Genomic DNA, 18,228 nt, shown 5'->3' with positions numbered 1-18,228 from the left:
AGTTCGATTTGAAGGGGTAGATAAGTGATTTTTGTGGATTACCTCGCGCAGTCATGTTGTGCGAGATCCGTAGATTAAGTCCAGTTACATTTGAGGAATTATAATACCATATTATGAAAATAGTCCGTCCTTGAAATCGACTTTTCGATACATTTCTACACTTCTTTGGCGCTCCCTGAGGGGGGTCATATTGATTATATGAAATTGTCAATGGAGAGGCATTGTAGTCTAACATGTCTAGAGTCAATTTAAGTCAATACAGTGGAATTTCATTGCATCCTGAAAATATAGACTCGCCATTGACATCTGTTCTGCGCTTCTAGTGTTGGGCGTACATTCCAAGTACATGGTCAGCCTGACAGTTTTTGACGTTACTTTATGAGCGTAAATAGGTGAAACAATGAATTTCATTGTATGAGAGTTGTTGTCCTATATAAGTATTTTGACCCTAAGTACATTTCACTGAAATAGATGGCCTCGTTTAGAAAGAGGCCGGTCCTTTAAATCCGTTTTTTGCTCAACCGTTCGTCGTTCATTGCTGACGTGACGTCCAAAGTGACGACTTCGGAGTTCGATTTGAAGGGGTAGATAAGTGATTTTTGTGGATTACCTCGCGCAGTCCTGTTGTGCGACATACGTAGATTACGTCCAGGTACATTTGAGGAATTATAATACCATATTATGAAAATAGCCCGTCCTTGAAATCGACTTTTCGTTACACTTCTACACTTCTTTGGCGCTCCCTGAGGGGGGTCATATTGATTATATGAAATTGTCAAATGAGAGGCATTGTAGTCTAACATGTCTAGTGTCAATTTAAGTCAATACAGTGGAATTTCATTTTATCCTGAAAATATAGACTCGCCTTGACGTCTGTTCTGCGCTTCTAGTGTTGGGCGTACATTCCAAGTACATGCTCAGCCTGACAGTTTTTGACGTTACTTTATGAGCGTAAATAGGTGAAACAATGAATTTCATTGTATGAGAGTTGTTGTCCTATATAAGTATTTTGACCCTAAGTACATTTCACTGAAATAGATGGCCTCGTTTAGAAATAGGCCGGTCCTTTAAATCCGTTTTTTGCTCAACCGTTCGTCGTTCATTGCTGACGCGACGTCCAAAGTGACGACTTTGGAGTTCGATTTGAGGGGGTACATAAATGATTTTATTGGTTTCTTTCGCGTAGTCATGTTGTGCGACATGCGTAGATTAAGTCCAAGTACATTTGAGAAATTATAATACCATATTATGAAAATAGTCCGTCCTTGAATTCGACTTTTCGATACATTTCTACACTTCTTTGGCGCTCCCTGAGGGGGTTCATATTGATTATATGAAATTGTCAATGGCAAGGCATTGTAGTCTAAATGTATACAGTCAATTTAAGTCAATACAGTGCAATTTCATTGCATCCTGAAAATATACAGTCGCCTTCACGTCTGTTCTGCGCTTCTAGTGTTGGGCGTACATTCCAAGTACATGCTCAGCCTGACGGTCTTTGACGTTACTTTATGAGCGTAAATAGGTGAAACAATGAATTTCATAGTATGAGAGTTGTTGTCCTATATAAGTATTTTGACCCTAAGTACATTTCACTGAAATAGATGGCCTCGTTTAGAAATAGGCCGGTCCTTTAAATCCGTTTTTTGCTCAACCGTTCGTCGTTCATTGCTGACGTGACGTCCAAAGTGACGACTTCGGAGTTCGATTTGAAGGGGTATATAAGTGATTTTTGTGGATTACCTCGCGCAGTCATGTTGTGCGAGATCCGTAGATTAAGTCCAGTTACATTTGAGGAATTATAATACCATATTATGAAAATAGTCCGTCCTTGAAATCGACTTTTCGATACATTTCTACACTTCTTTGGCGCTCCCTGAGGGGGGTCATATTGATTTAATGAAATTGTCAATGGCAAGGCATTGTAGTCTAACATGTCTAGAGTCAATTTAAGTCAATACAGTGGAATTTCATTGCATCCTGAAAATATAGACTCGCCATTGACATCTGTTCTGCGCTTCTAGTGTTGGGCGTACATTCCAAGTACATGGTCAGCCTGACAGTTTTTGACGTTACTTTATGAGCGTAAATAGGTGAAACAATGAATTTCATAGTATGAGAGTTGTTGTCCCATATAAGTATTTTGACCCAAAGTACATTTCACTGAAATAGATGGCCTCGTTTAGAAATAGGGCGGTCCTTTAAATCCGTTTTTCGCTTGAAGTGTTCCTCGTTCGGGCTGACGCAACGTCCAAAGTGACAATTTCGGAGTTCGATTTGAGGGTGTAGATAAGTGATTTTATTGGTTTCTTTCGCATAGTCCTGTTGTGCGACTTGCGTAGATTACGTCCAGGTACATTTGAGGAATTATAATACCATATTATGAAAATAGTCCGTCCTTGAATTCGACATTTCGATACATTTCTACACTTCTTTGGCGCTCCCTGAGGGGGTTCATATTGATTATATGAAATTGTCAAATGCAAGGCATTGTAGTCCAACATGTCTAGAGTCGATTTAAGTCAATACAGTGGAATTTCATGCATCCTGAAAATATAGACACGCCTTCAAGTCTGTTCTGCGCTTCTAGTGTTGGACGTACATTCCAAGTACATGCTCAGCCTGACGTTGTTTGAGGATACTTTACGAGCGTGATTAGGTGAAACAATGAATTTCATAGTATGAGAGTTGTTGTCCCATATAATTATTTTGACCCTAAGTACATTTCACTGAAATAGATGTCCTCGTTTAAAAATAGGGTGGTCCTTTAAATCCGTTTTTCCCTTGAAGTGTTCCTCGTTCGGGCTGACGCAACGTCCAAAGTGACAATTTCGGAGTTCAATTTAGGGTTGTAGATAAGTGATTTTATTGGTTTCTTTCGCGTAGTCCTGTTGTGCGACATACGTAGATTACGTCCAGGTACATTTGAGGAATTATAATACCATATTATGAAAATAGCCCGTCCTTGAAATCGACTTTTCGTTACACTTCTACACTTCTTTGGCGCTCCCTGAGGGGGGTCATATTGATTATATGAAATTGTCAAATGAGAGGTATTGTAGTCTAACATGTCTAGTGTCAATTTAAGTCAATACAGTGGAATTTCATTTTATCCTGAAAATATAGACTCGCCTTGACGTCTGTTCTGCGCTTCTAGTGTTGGGCGTACATTCCAAGTACATGCTCAGCCTGACAGTTTTTGACGTTACTTTATGAGCGTAAATAGGTGAAACAATGAATTTCATTGTATGAGAGTTGTTGTCCTATATACGTATTTTGACCCTAAGTACATTTCACTGAAATAGATGGCCTCGTTTAGAAATAGGCCGATCCTTTAAATCCGTTTTTTGCTCAACCGTTCGTCGTTCATTGCTGACGCGACGTCCAAAGTGACGACTTCGGAGTTCGATTTGAGGGGGTACATAAATGATTTTATTGGTTTCTTTCGCGTAGTCCTCTTGTGTGACATCCGTAGATTAAATTCAGGTACATTTGAGGAATTATAATACCATATTATAAAAATTGTCCGTCCTTGAAATCGACTTTTCGATAGATTTCTACACTTCTTTGGCGCTCCCTTAGGGGGGTCATATTGATTATATGAAATTGTCAATGGCAAGGCATTGTAGTCTAACATGTCTAGAGTCAATTTAAGTCAATACAGTGGAATTTCATTGCATCCTGAAAATATAGACTCGCCTTGACGTCTGTTCTACGCTTCTAGTTTTGGGCGTACATTCCAAGGACATGCTCAGCCTGACGGTCTTTGACGTTACTTTATGAGCGTAAATAGGTGAAACAATGAATTTCATAGTATGAGAGTTGTTGTCCTATATAAGTATTTTGACCCTAAGTACATTTCACTGAAATAGATGGCCTCGTTTAGAAATAGGGCCGTCCTTTAAATCCGATTTTCGCTTGAAGTGTTCCTCGTTCGGGCTGACGGAACGTCCAAAGTGACAATTTCGGAGTTCAATTTAGGGGCGTAAATAAGTGATTTTATTGGTTTCTTTCGCGTAGTCCTTTTGTGCGACATACGTAGATTAGGTCCAGGTACATTTGAGGAATTATAATACCATATTATGAAAATAGTCCGTCGTTGAAATCGGCTTTTCGATACATTTCTACACTTTTTTGGCGCTCCCTGAGGGGGGGCATTTTGATTATATGTAATTTTTAATGGCAATGTGTTGTAGTCTAACATGTCTAGAGTCAATTTAAGTCAATACAGAGGAGTTTCATTGCATCCTGAAAAAATGGGTTCGCCTTGAAGTCGGTTCTGCGCTTCTAGTGTTGGGCGTAGAGAACATATCGACTAATCAGAGGATACAGGACCATAGCCAGAGAGGAAACTCGTGGAAGTTTTTATTTTAAAATCTTCATGTTATATTTTGTAATGTGAAAACTGTAAACACTGCTTCTTGAAAAGTGTAATAGTGTGTAGATTTTCTGGTTATTGTAGAGTAGATCCGATACGGGGAAGGGGAAGATACAATATATTCCTGGAAAATAAACACTAAGAGCAAAGAGTTATCTTGTTTTAATATAACAGATTACGAAATTTAAAATTAATAACTTTGCAATTTTTCAGAAGATTATACGAATAACACATGCTTCACCAAGTATCGAAGCCAGTTCTTTGGCACGGTATCAAAATTCGTTTAATAACAATATTATTATTAATAATAGTTTTCCTTAAACTTCAACGTAAGCCTTAATTGATTGCCGAAATATAAATCAGGGAATGTACAGAAATATAGTGGGAAGGCGGAAACGATTTATCTAAGGGCAAAACAAAAGTTTCGACACAAAAAAGGATTACATTCATCGTTTTTTTCTACTTCACTGACGTTTTCTAATATTTTGCACTTACATCCCTGGCAACCCTTATATCATGCACCCTGCACCCTGATACAGCGGGAAGGTAGCTACGTTACGCTACCTTCCCGCTATTGGTGACTAAGGAAGGACAATGTGTGGCTAGCTTCACTGAGGGATGCGCAGATCAGGCTGGCGCTTCAGGCTAACTTCACGGATATTGAAAATGTAGACATTGAAGCTCAAGGTCACGAGAGAGAGAATCTTATTAATATCAATAGATTACGTTGGATTTTGATACTATTGTAATCGTACGATAAGTCATGTGATAAGTTAATCTTGCCAAGTTATCTTTAGGCACTAAATTTGTTTGTATATTTGGGAACTACTTGTGGATGACATTGCAATTTAGAATTACCTTTCTTTGGTCTGCTAATGGCCTATTACAAAGTCGATTTCTTTTTGGTAAGAATTTACAATATAGAGAAAGTCTCCAATTTCGTTAATTTTCGGTATACTACCTAATTTTGGCCTCCTAATCACGAATCTGTTGTAAAAAACCGGGGGTCACATCTGGAAATTGTACATTTTGATGAAAAATTGTTCGTTAGCAACAATCCAAAATCCATCCACGGGTAGCCCCAAAAACCATCCACGGGTAGCCCCACAAACTATTGACGTTAGCCCCAAAAACCATCCACGGGTAGCCCCACGAACCATTTACACGAGGTTAGGTTAGGCCTGTTAGGTTAGGTTCCATTAGCACTCATTTCACCCCTAAATTCATCAAAAAAATAGGGATCGTACTAGAATTGAACATCATAAATCATTTCTTGTAAAACAACTGCGTGGTTGGACACAATGACAGGAGATTAAATTTTTGTTAGTAAAACTACCCATATACACCTATATATATAAAAAATTCAATCGGCTTTTTTTCAAATTTTCAGACGTGACTCCCGGTTTTCTTCAACAGATTCGTGATTAGGAGGTCAAAATTAGTTAGTATACCTAAAATTAACAAAATTGGAGACTTTCTCTATATTGTAAATTCGCTCCTTTTTTTTGCAACAGTATAATACCTTAGTATACAATAGTTGTCCACAATAGAAATTTGACATGTAAAAAAAATGCAATGTTTAACACCACTTACACACTGGTTGCATCCTTGAAACACAGACAAGGGTAGAATCCTATGCATCACTCATTTGACAGTCACCTTCACACCTTCAATACCTACAAGTTCCTGACAGCACAATATAAAAAGGGGGCCAAGTTTCTTTTGTTTTATTGCGATTTCATCATGCTACGAATGCAATTGTAACATGGTTCGATTTCGATTTACTTATGTTAACACATACTGCGGGGTTTTAGTGATTACTTAAGATTTTGTTCAATTTATGTTTTCGTAGTTAGGTTAGGCAGGCATTAAAATAAAGTCCCTAAATGCATTCTACTAAGGTTCAGATTTACTTCTACATTAATTCCCTCTAGTCTACATCAATTCCCTCTAGTCTACGACACTTAGTCACTTGTCAATGGAAAATACATTGTCCAAAGCATGCATGCTTGCGTAAGGTAATTTTTAAGTTGTTTTTTTTTCAACATCTTTTTTTCGAAATCCAAACAGTGCTCAATTACTTTAAGGAAGCTTCAAATTTCATGTGACAATGATTGCAAAAATTGTACGATAATCAGTCTTCCTGCTAGGAGAACTTGAAAAAAATCATAAAAGAATCTGAACCGTAAGCGGAAAAACATTACCAGGCAAATTGTACATTCATTTAATTTTATGCAATGTGATGTTAAAGAATTAGAAAAAATGCACCAGCAAAGCAGTTGGCAACCTGCACAAGCAGCAGTACACTTTAATTCCTTGAAAACAAAATTTTGGATGTAGGAGAAAAATGAATGAAAACAGTTATGGACAATTTGCCTGTAATATTTATGTACAGTATGTAACATTGTTATTCGTACACATAGAATTTCAGAGGAAAAAATGTCATATCTACTAGTAAATATATTAATTTTCATATGTACCTGGAAATTAATGTTAATGAAGGTTTCACCAACAAATGTCAATAAAAATATATGTTCAAAGTGTATAAACAGAGCATATAATTTGTGTGAAAAGAGAAAAACACTCTGTTTAATGCAACATTGTCATTTGTACAGGCAAGAGTTTCAATCTTCCTCACATACAGCGCCACCTCTATTCGGGCGATTTCGTGCAATTTGCAACTTCATAACAAGTTTGAACATGTACGCACGCTCCCCGTCAAGCGGAATGCTGTCGTTGGTATTGTTGTAGGCCTATCGTCTATCTATCAGCGTGTTCGAAATGGGCAAGGTGAAGGAACTTAGTTCCGATCTGAAGGATGTTATTATAAATTTGGCCCTTAAAGGTTATTCATTAAGAAAAATTGGACAAACAGTCAATAAATCACACTCCACAGTTCAATACATAGTTAACAAATTTAGAGAGGAAGGTTCAACACAAAATGTGCCGAGAAAACCAAAAGAGAGACTGTTGAATAAACATGATGAATGCTTTATTTTAAAAAGAGTGCGAGAAAACCCCGACTAAGTGTTCCTCAGTTACGAGCGTTAGTAGAAAATGTTGCTGGCAAGATGATGTCCGATCAAACTGTCAGACATGCCTTGTGGAAGCATGGAGGCCATATGTAAATAAGGTGAATCGCAGGAATAGACTTCCATTCGCGAAAGAGCACATCCACAAGAACCAGGAATTTTGGGATAGTGTCATGTGGTCAGACGAGTCCAAGGTTAATATATATGGGTCAGATGGGATAAATAGGGTCTGGAGAAAATCAAATAAGGACAATGATCACATTAACACAGTTCAAACAGTAAAACACGGTGGTGGGTCATTAATGATTTGGGGCTGTATGTCGTTCAAAGGTGTTGGTACCATCCAGTTTATTGATGGTATCATGGATGCATATGCAGGGCTCGAAAAATGCCAGTCGCCATGGCGACTAAAAATTTCAGCATGGCGACTGTGATCTTTTGCTGTAATATGTACGAAATTTTGATGATTCTAAGTTCAAATTGCAGTACAGTGTAAGTTAGCAAATGATTTTTTTTTTTAATCAACGTTGTGAACATTCCAGTGTGACAGTAATAATTTCTTACTCTTTGTCCCCCAACACCCCATTTCCTGTTTTCTCAAATGATTTAGCGATGTTTTGAATACCGTGATGCTCAGCTTCTTATACAGTGTGTTTCAAAAGTTGCACAACCCAAACTTTGAAAATGTAGATCATGAAAACCGTACGAGATATTTACACCGGGTTTTCTGCATTATAAAGTCTCATCCATTGAGACATTTTTCAATGCTTAATGCTTTTTCAATGTTTTCTCCATACAGAAAATTTAGATAAATTAATAACTAGCGGATAGCAGCGTTACAATTTTTCCAGAAATGCACTTTTGAATGAGAAAAATACGTAAGAAATTATAGAGTTGTCATAATTAGATGTCTGATGATTCATTTGGGACCAATATTGGTCATGTGCAACATTTGATGGATTTTTTATTGGCGATTTTTGGGACATAAATGGCAATGCTAGCAAGTCGAAGTATTGTCATCAGACGCACGCCACATGTGCCTAAGTATTGGCTATACATTTACGTGAAAAATCACAAACCAAGATTTTGTGCCAAAATTGGACTCTTGAGAGAATCCTAGTCTGCCTCTGGTTACACTGAATTCTCTTCGCTCACTTTCGACGCTATTATGCCTGTTCTTTTAATTGATTCAGCATGGCGTATTCCTTGGAGCAGCACGTGTGCATTGCTGAAGAGTATTTTACTACTCATTCTTACACTCATGTGAAAGAGGTTTTCCAAGAAAAAATTCCTGCTTCTGCTGTACCTCACAAAGCAACTGTTTTACGACTAGTCAAACACCAACAAATGATCCCACAAATTGTTAAGAGTTGGTATTATTATTGAAGATTAGGCACACACAGATGTACTACATAGAAATTTTCAGTGAAAAATACAGGCCCGACCAGGACTCGAACCTGGGTCTCTGGCATACCATACAATTTCTATAACCACTGAGCCAGCCTGGCCTCGTCTGATTTCTCGCTGTTGCTGTTTTGCATGTGTGCAATAGTCTCTGCCAGTGCTGCCGCAACGGGATCTGTTGCCTTTGAAACACAGTAGACTTCGACATTGCCTGGATCCTCCCAGCGTACAGATATTAATGCATTTTTCGCTGAAAATTTCTACGTTGTACATTTCCTGTGTGTACCTGATATTCAATAATTAACATCTCCGCTGGGAGGAACCAGGCAACGTCGAAGTCTACTGTATTTAAAATACAACAGATCCCGTTGCGGTAGCACTGGCAGAGAAGATTCCACGCAGGTAAAACAGCGACAGCGAAAAATTAGGTGAGGCCTGGCTGGCTCAGTAGCTCAGTGGTTATAACAATGGCAGAGATCCGTGTTCGAGTCCTGGTCGAACCTGCATTTTTTGCTGAAAATTTCTACGTTGGTATATATTGTTGAAAATCAATTCTCAGATGTTTTCAGCAAATTAACAATATTTTTTAAAAATAATCTAATTGCTTTTATTTGAATACATGCTAACATAAATTTATTAACCCAGTGATAGCGTACATGATTAGTTTAGTGCAGAAAACCTGGTGTAAATACCTCTTACTGTTTTCATGATATTCATTTTCAAAGTTTGGGTTGTGCAAATTTTGAAACACACTGTAGTATGCACAATTGCTAGTAGGTAGTTTCCTGGCGCCTGATTTTCAGACCTGGCACCTAGCTTTGAAGAAAAATTTTGAGCACTGTGCATATGTCTATTTGGACATATTGAAGAACAATGTAAAGCAGAGTGCCCAAAAAATGGACATGCCGCGTATCGACAGATTCTAACAAGACAATGACAGTAAGCATAACGTGTGAGAAACAGGCGTCAAGTCCAAACAAGAGTTGAAAACTGTTGTGCAAGCCGAGTGGAATAAAATAAGCTCTGAAACATTTCGGAAACTGGTTAATTCTATGAAGAACAGGTGTCAAGCAGTAATTAAAGCCAAAGGATACACATCAAAGTATTAGAGCTGTTAGTCAATTTGTTCTGAATACACTTTTTCTTTTATATTATTAAGTGTACGAATAGAAAAGTTGTACAAGAAATGGCATGTTTCTCTTTCAGTTTCATTTAATTTATTATTGTCATTGGTTATACAGAATTTGGGTAAGATTTTATGTTCTTAATAATATTAGTTATTGAATTGTAAAGAAACATTTCAATAGAGTGTATTTCCTTTCATATATTAAAGCATTTTGTTTTAAATCCATGTGTGTGAATAAGAATGTTAGATACTGTATGTAAATGCTGGAAAAGTTGTAAGGATGGCATAGAATAGGGGTGGCCAACCCATGCCATGCTGACACTTTGTAAGTGGCACACGAAAATTGCCACATATAATATACAAATTGATTCTTCTCTTGCCACCTGCCATTCAGTTTACCGTTGTCTTGGTTATGGACTGCTCTTTCCATGTAGGTCACATGTATGAGATGCAAAGGGGTTTTGTGGTTAGGTCAGGTTTAGGGCTGTTAGCATAATAATTTACGTAAATGCTTTCAACATCTCATGTTGGAGCTGGTCTCGAGCAAGACAACCCTTCAAACCTCGTGTGGACAGGAGTCTGATGAATGCATTGTCGATGGGAAGTGGGGATATTTGCATAAGTTAACCTTTAATGTTCTTTACGCCAGTAAATAGGACTTTTTGGAACTGCAAACTGTGTAATTACTTTCAGAGCTTCAAATTTACTTTCGCAATCATTACCACTATTCTGCGATACTTTCTTCTATGAATGAAGAATGCCATGTCAATGGAAAGTGTGGATGCTTGCATAAGGTACACTTCTGTTCACAGAAAATGGCACACTCGTTTGAGTTGAAGTGCAGCTTCGTGTTCGGAAAGCAGCAGTGTTGCTTACCATCAATCAATTTAACCATATGCAGGGAATTTTGTGTCTTTCAGACTCAAAGAAAAGGACTAATGGAAAGATTGCAGCATAAGTATTAATTAACTAGATTTTCCACGTTTACAATCAAAGTAATGTAAATGTGAAATATTCCTGAAATTTATTTTAAAAAGAAACACTTTTTTTATGTTCGTGACGAAGTAGTTATCACAATTCGTTAGAATGCGAGGGCCCTGGGTTCGAATTTGGCCTGAGCTTGGGTGTTCTTCATTGTTGCGAGTAGCCGAAAATGGAAGAAAAGCAATACTAAATAACGAAAAGGAAAAAATGCAATAAGAATAAGCGAGACAGAAATAGTGGTATTGCCATTCCTGAAAATGAATGCAAAAAAAATATTTCGGAAATAGTGTTATCCTAGTCCAGTAGAAGGCTTGTAGAATAAATAAACCCCTTCCCCACACACTTTGGCAAACAGTTGCAAAGTTGGCACTGAGTATGCGATTAGAAGAAGAGTTTTTGTCACAGCCAGGGGGGCATATGAGAGGAGGTATCCCCCCCCACCCACATCAGTCATCCAGGCTATTAAAAAGAAGTCTATGTTTGTCCTCTCATTTAACTTGAACAGTAAATAGAATTTTTGTAAAATAAAAATTGTCGGACTTTACTTGTTTTACACGTGCATGTTGGTTTCGTAATGGAGCACAAAATTAGAATTGTGACTCTCGTAAATCTCGTAAAATTCTTACTGAATGAATGAATGAATGTCTCCGTAGATTCCAGAATAATGACCCTTCATTTTGAAATAAATAGTATAAAATAAAAAAAACATTATGTGCCGTTGATTAATGAGATTAGTCGTCACATAGCAGAATCCGCTATATTGACGGAAACTAGAGAACTGTTATCATTTAGGGTTGCAAACACTGACGTTCCATAAAAGCACAATTTCCAAAGTCTTCATTAATTTTCATGCACAAGCTTCACTTGTATTTTGTCTCAATGTGTACAGCATATGAACCCTACCTGATGAAGCGTATTGCTTTCAAATTTATGTAATTAGCGAGAAGTGACATCAAAATTTCAAGCTGGATAGGAAAAGATGCAATCTTATGGATAAATTACTCGAATAGCTTGGTTTCTTCACCGTGGCTTGTGGCCATGTCGGTTAAAGGCCAGCTTTGTAAGCTGAAATCCAAGGTTCGAATCCCCTTGTCTCCAAAATATTTTTTCTTGCCAAATGGGTGCTACATAATGTATTTTATTCTCGTCACACCAATTGCAGCCTGAAACTTTGTTATTGTTTGCGTGCCAATAAGAAAATATGTATTGAAACTATTACTCGTTCAGAGAATGTGATTGTTACTCGAGACTACTTGAAATTGTGATTTTTTAGTTGCTGCTAAGCCTCGATATTTAAAACAAGTGCAACACATTTCTAGATAAAAAAAGAGGCAGGCAAACTTTCCACCATGTTTATGAATTATCCAGTTGCCGAAAATAGTGCTTTCTTTTTAAACAAACTACTAGAAAGCAATTTTGGTCGATAATTTTAGTTAAAAGTAGTTTTTTTTTAATTCTTAGTAATAACTCTTGCAACCGGATCAAATGATATTCCTTGACGTTTACAAAATTACAGATTTAGAAGAGAGGGTTGATCCAAACACTTACTCTTGCACTATGAAATAACTCAAACAGCTAATGATCCAAAAGACATATTTTACAGCTTTATTCTAAGTGCCATATAGTTATGTTTAGGTAAATAATTGCAGTTACTGATTAATTCTGTTTGTTTCTGATAATAACAACTACAATCTGCGCACGTCTTGACTTTACAATTTGGACCAGGCTTTCTTTCTTTCCCCTCTGAAAAGTACTCTTAAGGTGTGAGCATTCATCGAGTGGGTCACTTGTAAATATCTATCTATGTATAAAACGAGGAGAGTGACACGTGAATGACGGAACATCTTAAAATACATCTGCTGATGTTCCTCACAACTTACTCATTTGATTTGAGCGGTTTTCTTTTTCAGAATATTAACGGTGTGTTTTATCACACAACAATTTTCAATTTTAGCACTTGTTTTAAATATCGAGGCTTAGCAGCAACTAAAAAATCACAATTTCAAGTAGTTTCGAGTAACAGTGACATTCTCTGAACGAGTAATAGTTTCAATACATATTTTCTTATTGGCATGCAAACAGTAACAAAGTTTCAGGCTGCAATTGGTGTCATGAGATTAAAATACATTATGTAGCACCCATTTGGTAAGAAAAAATATTTTGGAGACACGGTGACTCGAACCTAGAATTTCAGCCTACAAAGCTGGCCTTTAACCAACATGGCCACAAGCCAAGGTGAAGAAAACAAACTATTCAAGTAATTTTTATAGCCTGGATGACTGATGTTGGGGGGGGGGGTACCTCCTCTCATGTGCCCCCCTGGCTGTGACATAAACTCTTCTTCCTTTAGGATTTCCATTATTTTTCCCATCGCATATTCAGTGCCAACTTTGCGATTCTGTTTGCCAAAGTGTATGGGGAAGGGGTTTATTTATTCTTCAAGCCTTCTCCTGGACTAGAATAACACTATTTCCGAAAAAAAAAAAAAATTGCATTCATTTTCAGGAATGGCAACAGCACTATTTTTGTCTCGCTTATTCTTATTGCATTTTTCCTTTTCGTTATTTAGTGTTGCTTTTCTTCCATTTTTGGCTACTCGCAATGATGAAGAGAGACTTAAAAAGAACACCCAAACTCAGGCCAAATTCGAACCCGGGGCCCTCGCATTGTAACTAATTGTGATAACTACTTCGTCACGAATGTAAAAAAAAAGTTTATTTTTAAAATAAATTTCAGGAATTTTTCACATTTACATGAAATGCAAACACCTTCAACCTTTCAACAGTAGGGTCTTCATAAATATAAACTTGAGATGTGCTTGTTTATCCCTTCATCACTCCTATCCCTTCCCCCTTACCTCACATGTTTTGTTGGTTTCGTATATACACCTCTTTATGAATGGTAAAGCATGTGTTTTACATGAAATGTATATAGGGATGGAAAAGAGTATATAGATCTTGCTCAGGATAGGGACAGATGGAAGGCCTGCGTTGCTGCAGCCATGAACCTTCAGGTTTAAGAAGGCTAGAGAGTTAGTTAGTTTCACATTTACATTACTTTGATTGTAAACGTGGAAAATCCAGTTAATTAATACTTATGCTGCAATCTTTCCGTTAGCCCTTTTCTTTGAGTCTTAAAGACACAAAATTCCCTGCATATGGTTAAATTGATTGATAGTAAGCAACACTGCTGCTTTCCGAACACTTACTTCAGCTGTACTTCCGGCCACGAAGTTGGACTTCAACTCAAACGAGTGTGACACTTTTTGTGAACAGAAGTGTACCTTTTACAACTTTTTTTTTTTTTTTTTTTAATAATTAATTGTACTTATCGGGACTCCAAACTGTGGTGATTGATTTCAACAAGGTTCAATTTTACTGTAACAATCATTTGTACAATTATTCAATACTTATTCTTTGACATACTTTGTCCAATGAAACTTTGAAAAAATCATTAACATTCTGAACCGTTACCAAAATGATAAGAGAAGTTAGGGTTTCAACCTTTCAACAGTAGGGTCTTCATAAATATAAACTTGAGATGTGCTTGTTTATCCCTTCATCACTTCTATCCCTTCCCCCTTACCTCACATGTTTTGTTGGTTTCATATACACACACCTCTTTGTGAATGGTAAAGCATGTGTTTGTTCCTTCATCCATTTCATTATTTAATCTTTCATCATTGTTGCCATTAGCCCAAGAGATAGTAGAAAGGCCAAAGTTACAAGTGTGTGATTCTGATTTAATCATTGTACACATGCATTGTCTACATATGAATAAAATCCTACATACAAGCACATACTGAAGTTTTTCTGATTATTTTTTACTTTTGTGCAGAACAATTTTTCCATTCCATATGTGCTTACAAAAGTAGGTTTAGGGCTCAGGTTTGGTGCACTTGGCTTGCTTCTGCATGCTTACTTAGTATGTATGCATATTAGGTAGGTTAGGTTTGGTTTCCTTAGTATTTCCACAATGTGAAAAAACTCACCAGGCAGTGAGGCGACTTATGATTCATGGTCACTTGCAAAAGCTACATTCCATTACATAATTCCATGCAAATTAATATTTCTGCATCCTTAAAACTTAAATTAGTTTCTTTGAACTTCACACTTCCACAATCATTCACAGTATTCTAATCTTATTCCCTCTTCTTTCTGTACAAGTTTTAAAAATCATGACTTGGTCGGAAGCATGAATTTTTTTTTTGTTGTTTCCTACACAGGAGCAAAAACTAAGAACATTCAATAAAAAATAATAATACAGTTGGTTTGTTATCTCTTGTTCCTCATTGTGATTGTGAAATTTAATGAAGTTATGTATGTTGCAGGAAGGAGATGAACTTCCAAACGTCAGTTTGTATGAAAATAGTCCAGCCAATAAAGTTGAATTGAGAAAACTATGTGAGGGAAAGAAATGCATTATCTTTGCAGTTCCTGGTGCATTTACCCCAGGCTGCTCCAAGGTAAGTACAACTGATGTGTGCTTTGTATCCCTATGCAGCTGGAGTTCTTTATTGTTATTATAGGTATTGAAAATGTACACAGATTAAGGTGTAATAATAATTTTTTTTTTTTTTTTCAATGATTGTGGGGTTTCATATTTTGTGGCTTGTCCATGTGTGTTGGCCCTCTCATCAGTTTCATACCATCATTTATCATCATTATAGTTAGCCAGAAGTGGTAGTAAAGCTACTTAAAATGGATCAAATACAGGGCATCTGGGAAAGACCTAGTGAAAACTAAAACATCACACTTTGCAGTTGCTGCATTTTTATAGTGTCCTAGTGAAGATAATTGGGAAGAGAAAGTTGGAAAGTTTGTTCAGTGCATTGGAAGCGAACCTGGATTATGCACATGGAGGAAGGGAGAGAGACTGTGGATCCCACAGGAGGCCCACCAAATGTTCTGTATTTGAGTACTGGTCTAGGCACGAGTGTTCCTTTGTGCATGCACTTTATCAATTGCATCCTTGTAAAAAGCGACATCAGAATAAATGTAAAATAATAAAAACACAAATGATATATTTCAGAGCCACCTCCCAGGGTATGTTTCAAAGGCTGATGCCTTTAAACAGAAAGGGATAGGTGAGATCATCTGCATATCTGTCAATGATCCATTTGTTATGGAGGCATGGGGAATTGCCCAGAAAGCAGAGGGTAAGGTGAGTATTGCATTTTATTCCTATTTGAGTATATGTGATTGTGAACGGCATTTACGATAAAAAATATGGAAGCTATTTATGGCAATAAAAATCTTATTCTTAAAATTCAATTGAGGAGATTGCTTGCACTGTTACATGAAATCAAACCATGTTGGATTTATTGTTATATCTTGACTGTTGATGATATGGAAGTGATGAGCTAAGGCCTCTTCTTCCCATTTCTCTGGTTATCTGTAATCGAAAAAAATATTCCCAAGTGAAACAAGCATGTTGGTGGTGATACCATTCAAAGTGATGTTCATTGTCAGTGGTTTTCTAACAGAACAAGATCTTGCATTTCACAACCTGCTGAGAAAACCAGATGTCTACTGCCACTCTAGAGGTGTCGTATTTGTTCAGTAAGGTGAGAAGCAAGGTGATGGCTGGGAAGAAATTTTCATTATGCCAATGATTCTAAGATTCTACTAAAACATCTTTCAAAGGCTTGCCATTATTTTTAGAAAAATCATGAAAAATATTCAATTCGATGATTGTACTCCTTAGAAACATAACTGCAATTATTCAGAACTGTTAAGTATGTGATTATGTAAATATAAAGTTTGTTACAAAATTTAGCACATTAGTCACTGTATGGCAACTTCAGGTGCAAGGAATCTTGGATAAAGGAAAATGATTGATGCTACTAATACAACTCATACCTGGATAGAGCATACATACAGGTTGTTGGATTCTATTATATCTTTGATGTTTTGAAACAGTTTCTGATTTCTTCTTCACAGATAGCCAGAAGTTAAGACATTATTAACAGGATTTAAAAAGAGGGGAAGAGAAAATAGGATCCTCCTAGGGATTCTAAAAACAGGGCTTTGCAGTGACATTGGCACAGGGGAATGTTGTTGGGTAGACAATTTTAAATGTGTGTGTGTACACACATCTATACTGCACAAGCGACCTTTGTGTTTTAACTTTTCGGCGTAAAAAAAACACATCATAGTACTTAATTCATGCTTCGAATTGGCACTGTGCATTTTTCACTTAGAAGTTCCTGTTCTGTAAAATAATATAAACTTTCTTACATTACTTACCATAGCTGCTTTCCTGTATCAAAATCCATGTTGTAAACTCACAGTATTGCCAGGTCGACCTTTGGTTTTTTTAAAGTGGATATGTATATGAATTTCCACCAGGATTCAACTTTCCTTATTTCATCCTTATTTATGATTTAATTGTATTTTTGGATATTGAAGTTTCTATTTTTTTCTCCTTGCCTTCAATAAGCAAGAATACAGATAATAGTAAGATTGTTAGTTGTTGCTTATCCATTGTTTTATTTCTCAGGTACGTCTGTTGGCTGATCCTGATGCATCGTATACAAAATCTCTTGGTTTAGCTATGGATCTGCCCCCACTAGGAGGAATACGATCAAAACGGTACTCAATGCTGGTTGAAAATAACATAATCAAAGGCTTGCATGTAGAACCAGATGGCACAGGGCTCAGCTGTTCTTTGGCCGACAATGTTGAAAGCAAGTTCTAAATGTCAATGTGCTTGTGAAATGAAAAAGAAGTGTTGTTAGGTCTGACCTTTGTATTTCCCACTATATTTTTTAGAGCCATGTTGAACGTAATTTACCAAATAATTACCAAAGGTTGGAAATTGTTAGAGATCTTAGGTGCAAGATAGATAAATGTTACTTGCACTTCAGCAATGCGTATTTCCAAAGCTCATGATTTTATTCATTGTAGATGTTATATCCAAGCTCCGTATTCCATTTTTTTTATATTCAGTGCAATAAATGTTAAATTCCAAGCTGTTGGATTCTTATATGTTGTCCTGGTAAAGCTATTGCAATAATATGTTGAAATATATGAAATATATTAATTTCAAACATTAATATTTTCTTTCATTATTAATTCATGTCTTTGTTGCGTAACTTCCTTCTTCCAAGTTTTACTTGCATGGGCCTCAAGGTAAAGAAAATGTTCATGAGATCATCTGTGTTAGGATACGGTTAAAGGTATAGTTTTAACTCTGATACACTTACTATTCATTTTTCCGCAAAAGTTTTTTTCCCCAGATGAGTGGCAAAATTGATCGCTGAAAAAAACTTTTGCAGAAAATTGAATAGTAAGTGTATCAGT

General features: G+C 36.7%; 1 protein-coding gene across 3 annotated transcripts in view; it reads left to right on the top strand.

The window, feature by feature from the left end:
- Nucleotides 1-17,981, top strand: part of Prx5 (Peroxiredoxin 5) — a 69,420-nt gene extending 51,439 nt beyond the window's left edge. Inside the window, exons 1-4 of one of the 3 annotated variants that reach the window (XM_083119923.1) lie at nt 5,156-5,283; nt 15,255-15,389; nt 15,956-16,087; nt 17,426-17,981. In XM_083119923.1, coding sequence (XP_082976049.1) covers nt 5,254-5,283; nt 15,255-15,389; nt 15,956-16,087; nt 17,426-17,623 — 495 coding nt within the window. In that variant the 5' untranslated portion in view covers nt 5,156-5,253 and the 3' untranslated portion in view covers nt 17,624-17,981. Of the gene's footprint in view, nt 1-5,155; nt 5,284-15,245; nt 15,390-15,955; nt 16,088-17,425 lie in introns of those variants that run through there. The other 2 variants (XM_083119922.1, XM_083119924.1) reach the window with 2 other exon arrangements.
- Nucleotides 17,982-18,228: the final 247 nt, after the last annotated feature.

This window comes from Lepisma saccharinum, chromosome 3, assembly GCF_977018435.1.
Source record: "Lepisma saccharinum chromosome 3, izLepSacc3.1, whole genome shotgun sequence".
NCBI lineage: Eukaryota > Metazoa > Arthropoda > Insecta > Zygentoma > Lepismatidae > Lepisma > Lepisma saccharinum.
The sequence above is the reverse complement of the archived record's forward strand: the minus strand, read 5'-3'. Positions and strand labels throughout refer to the sequence as shown.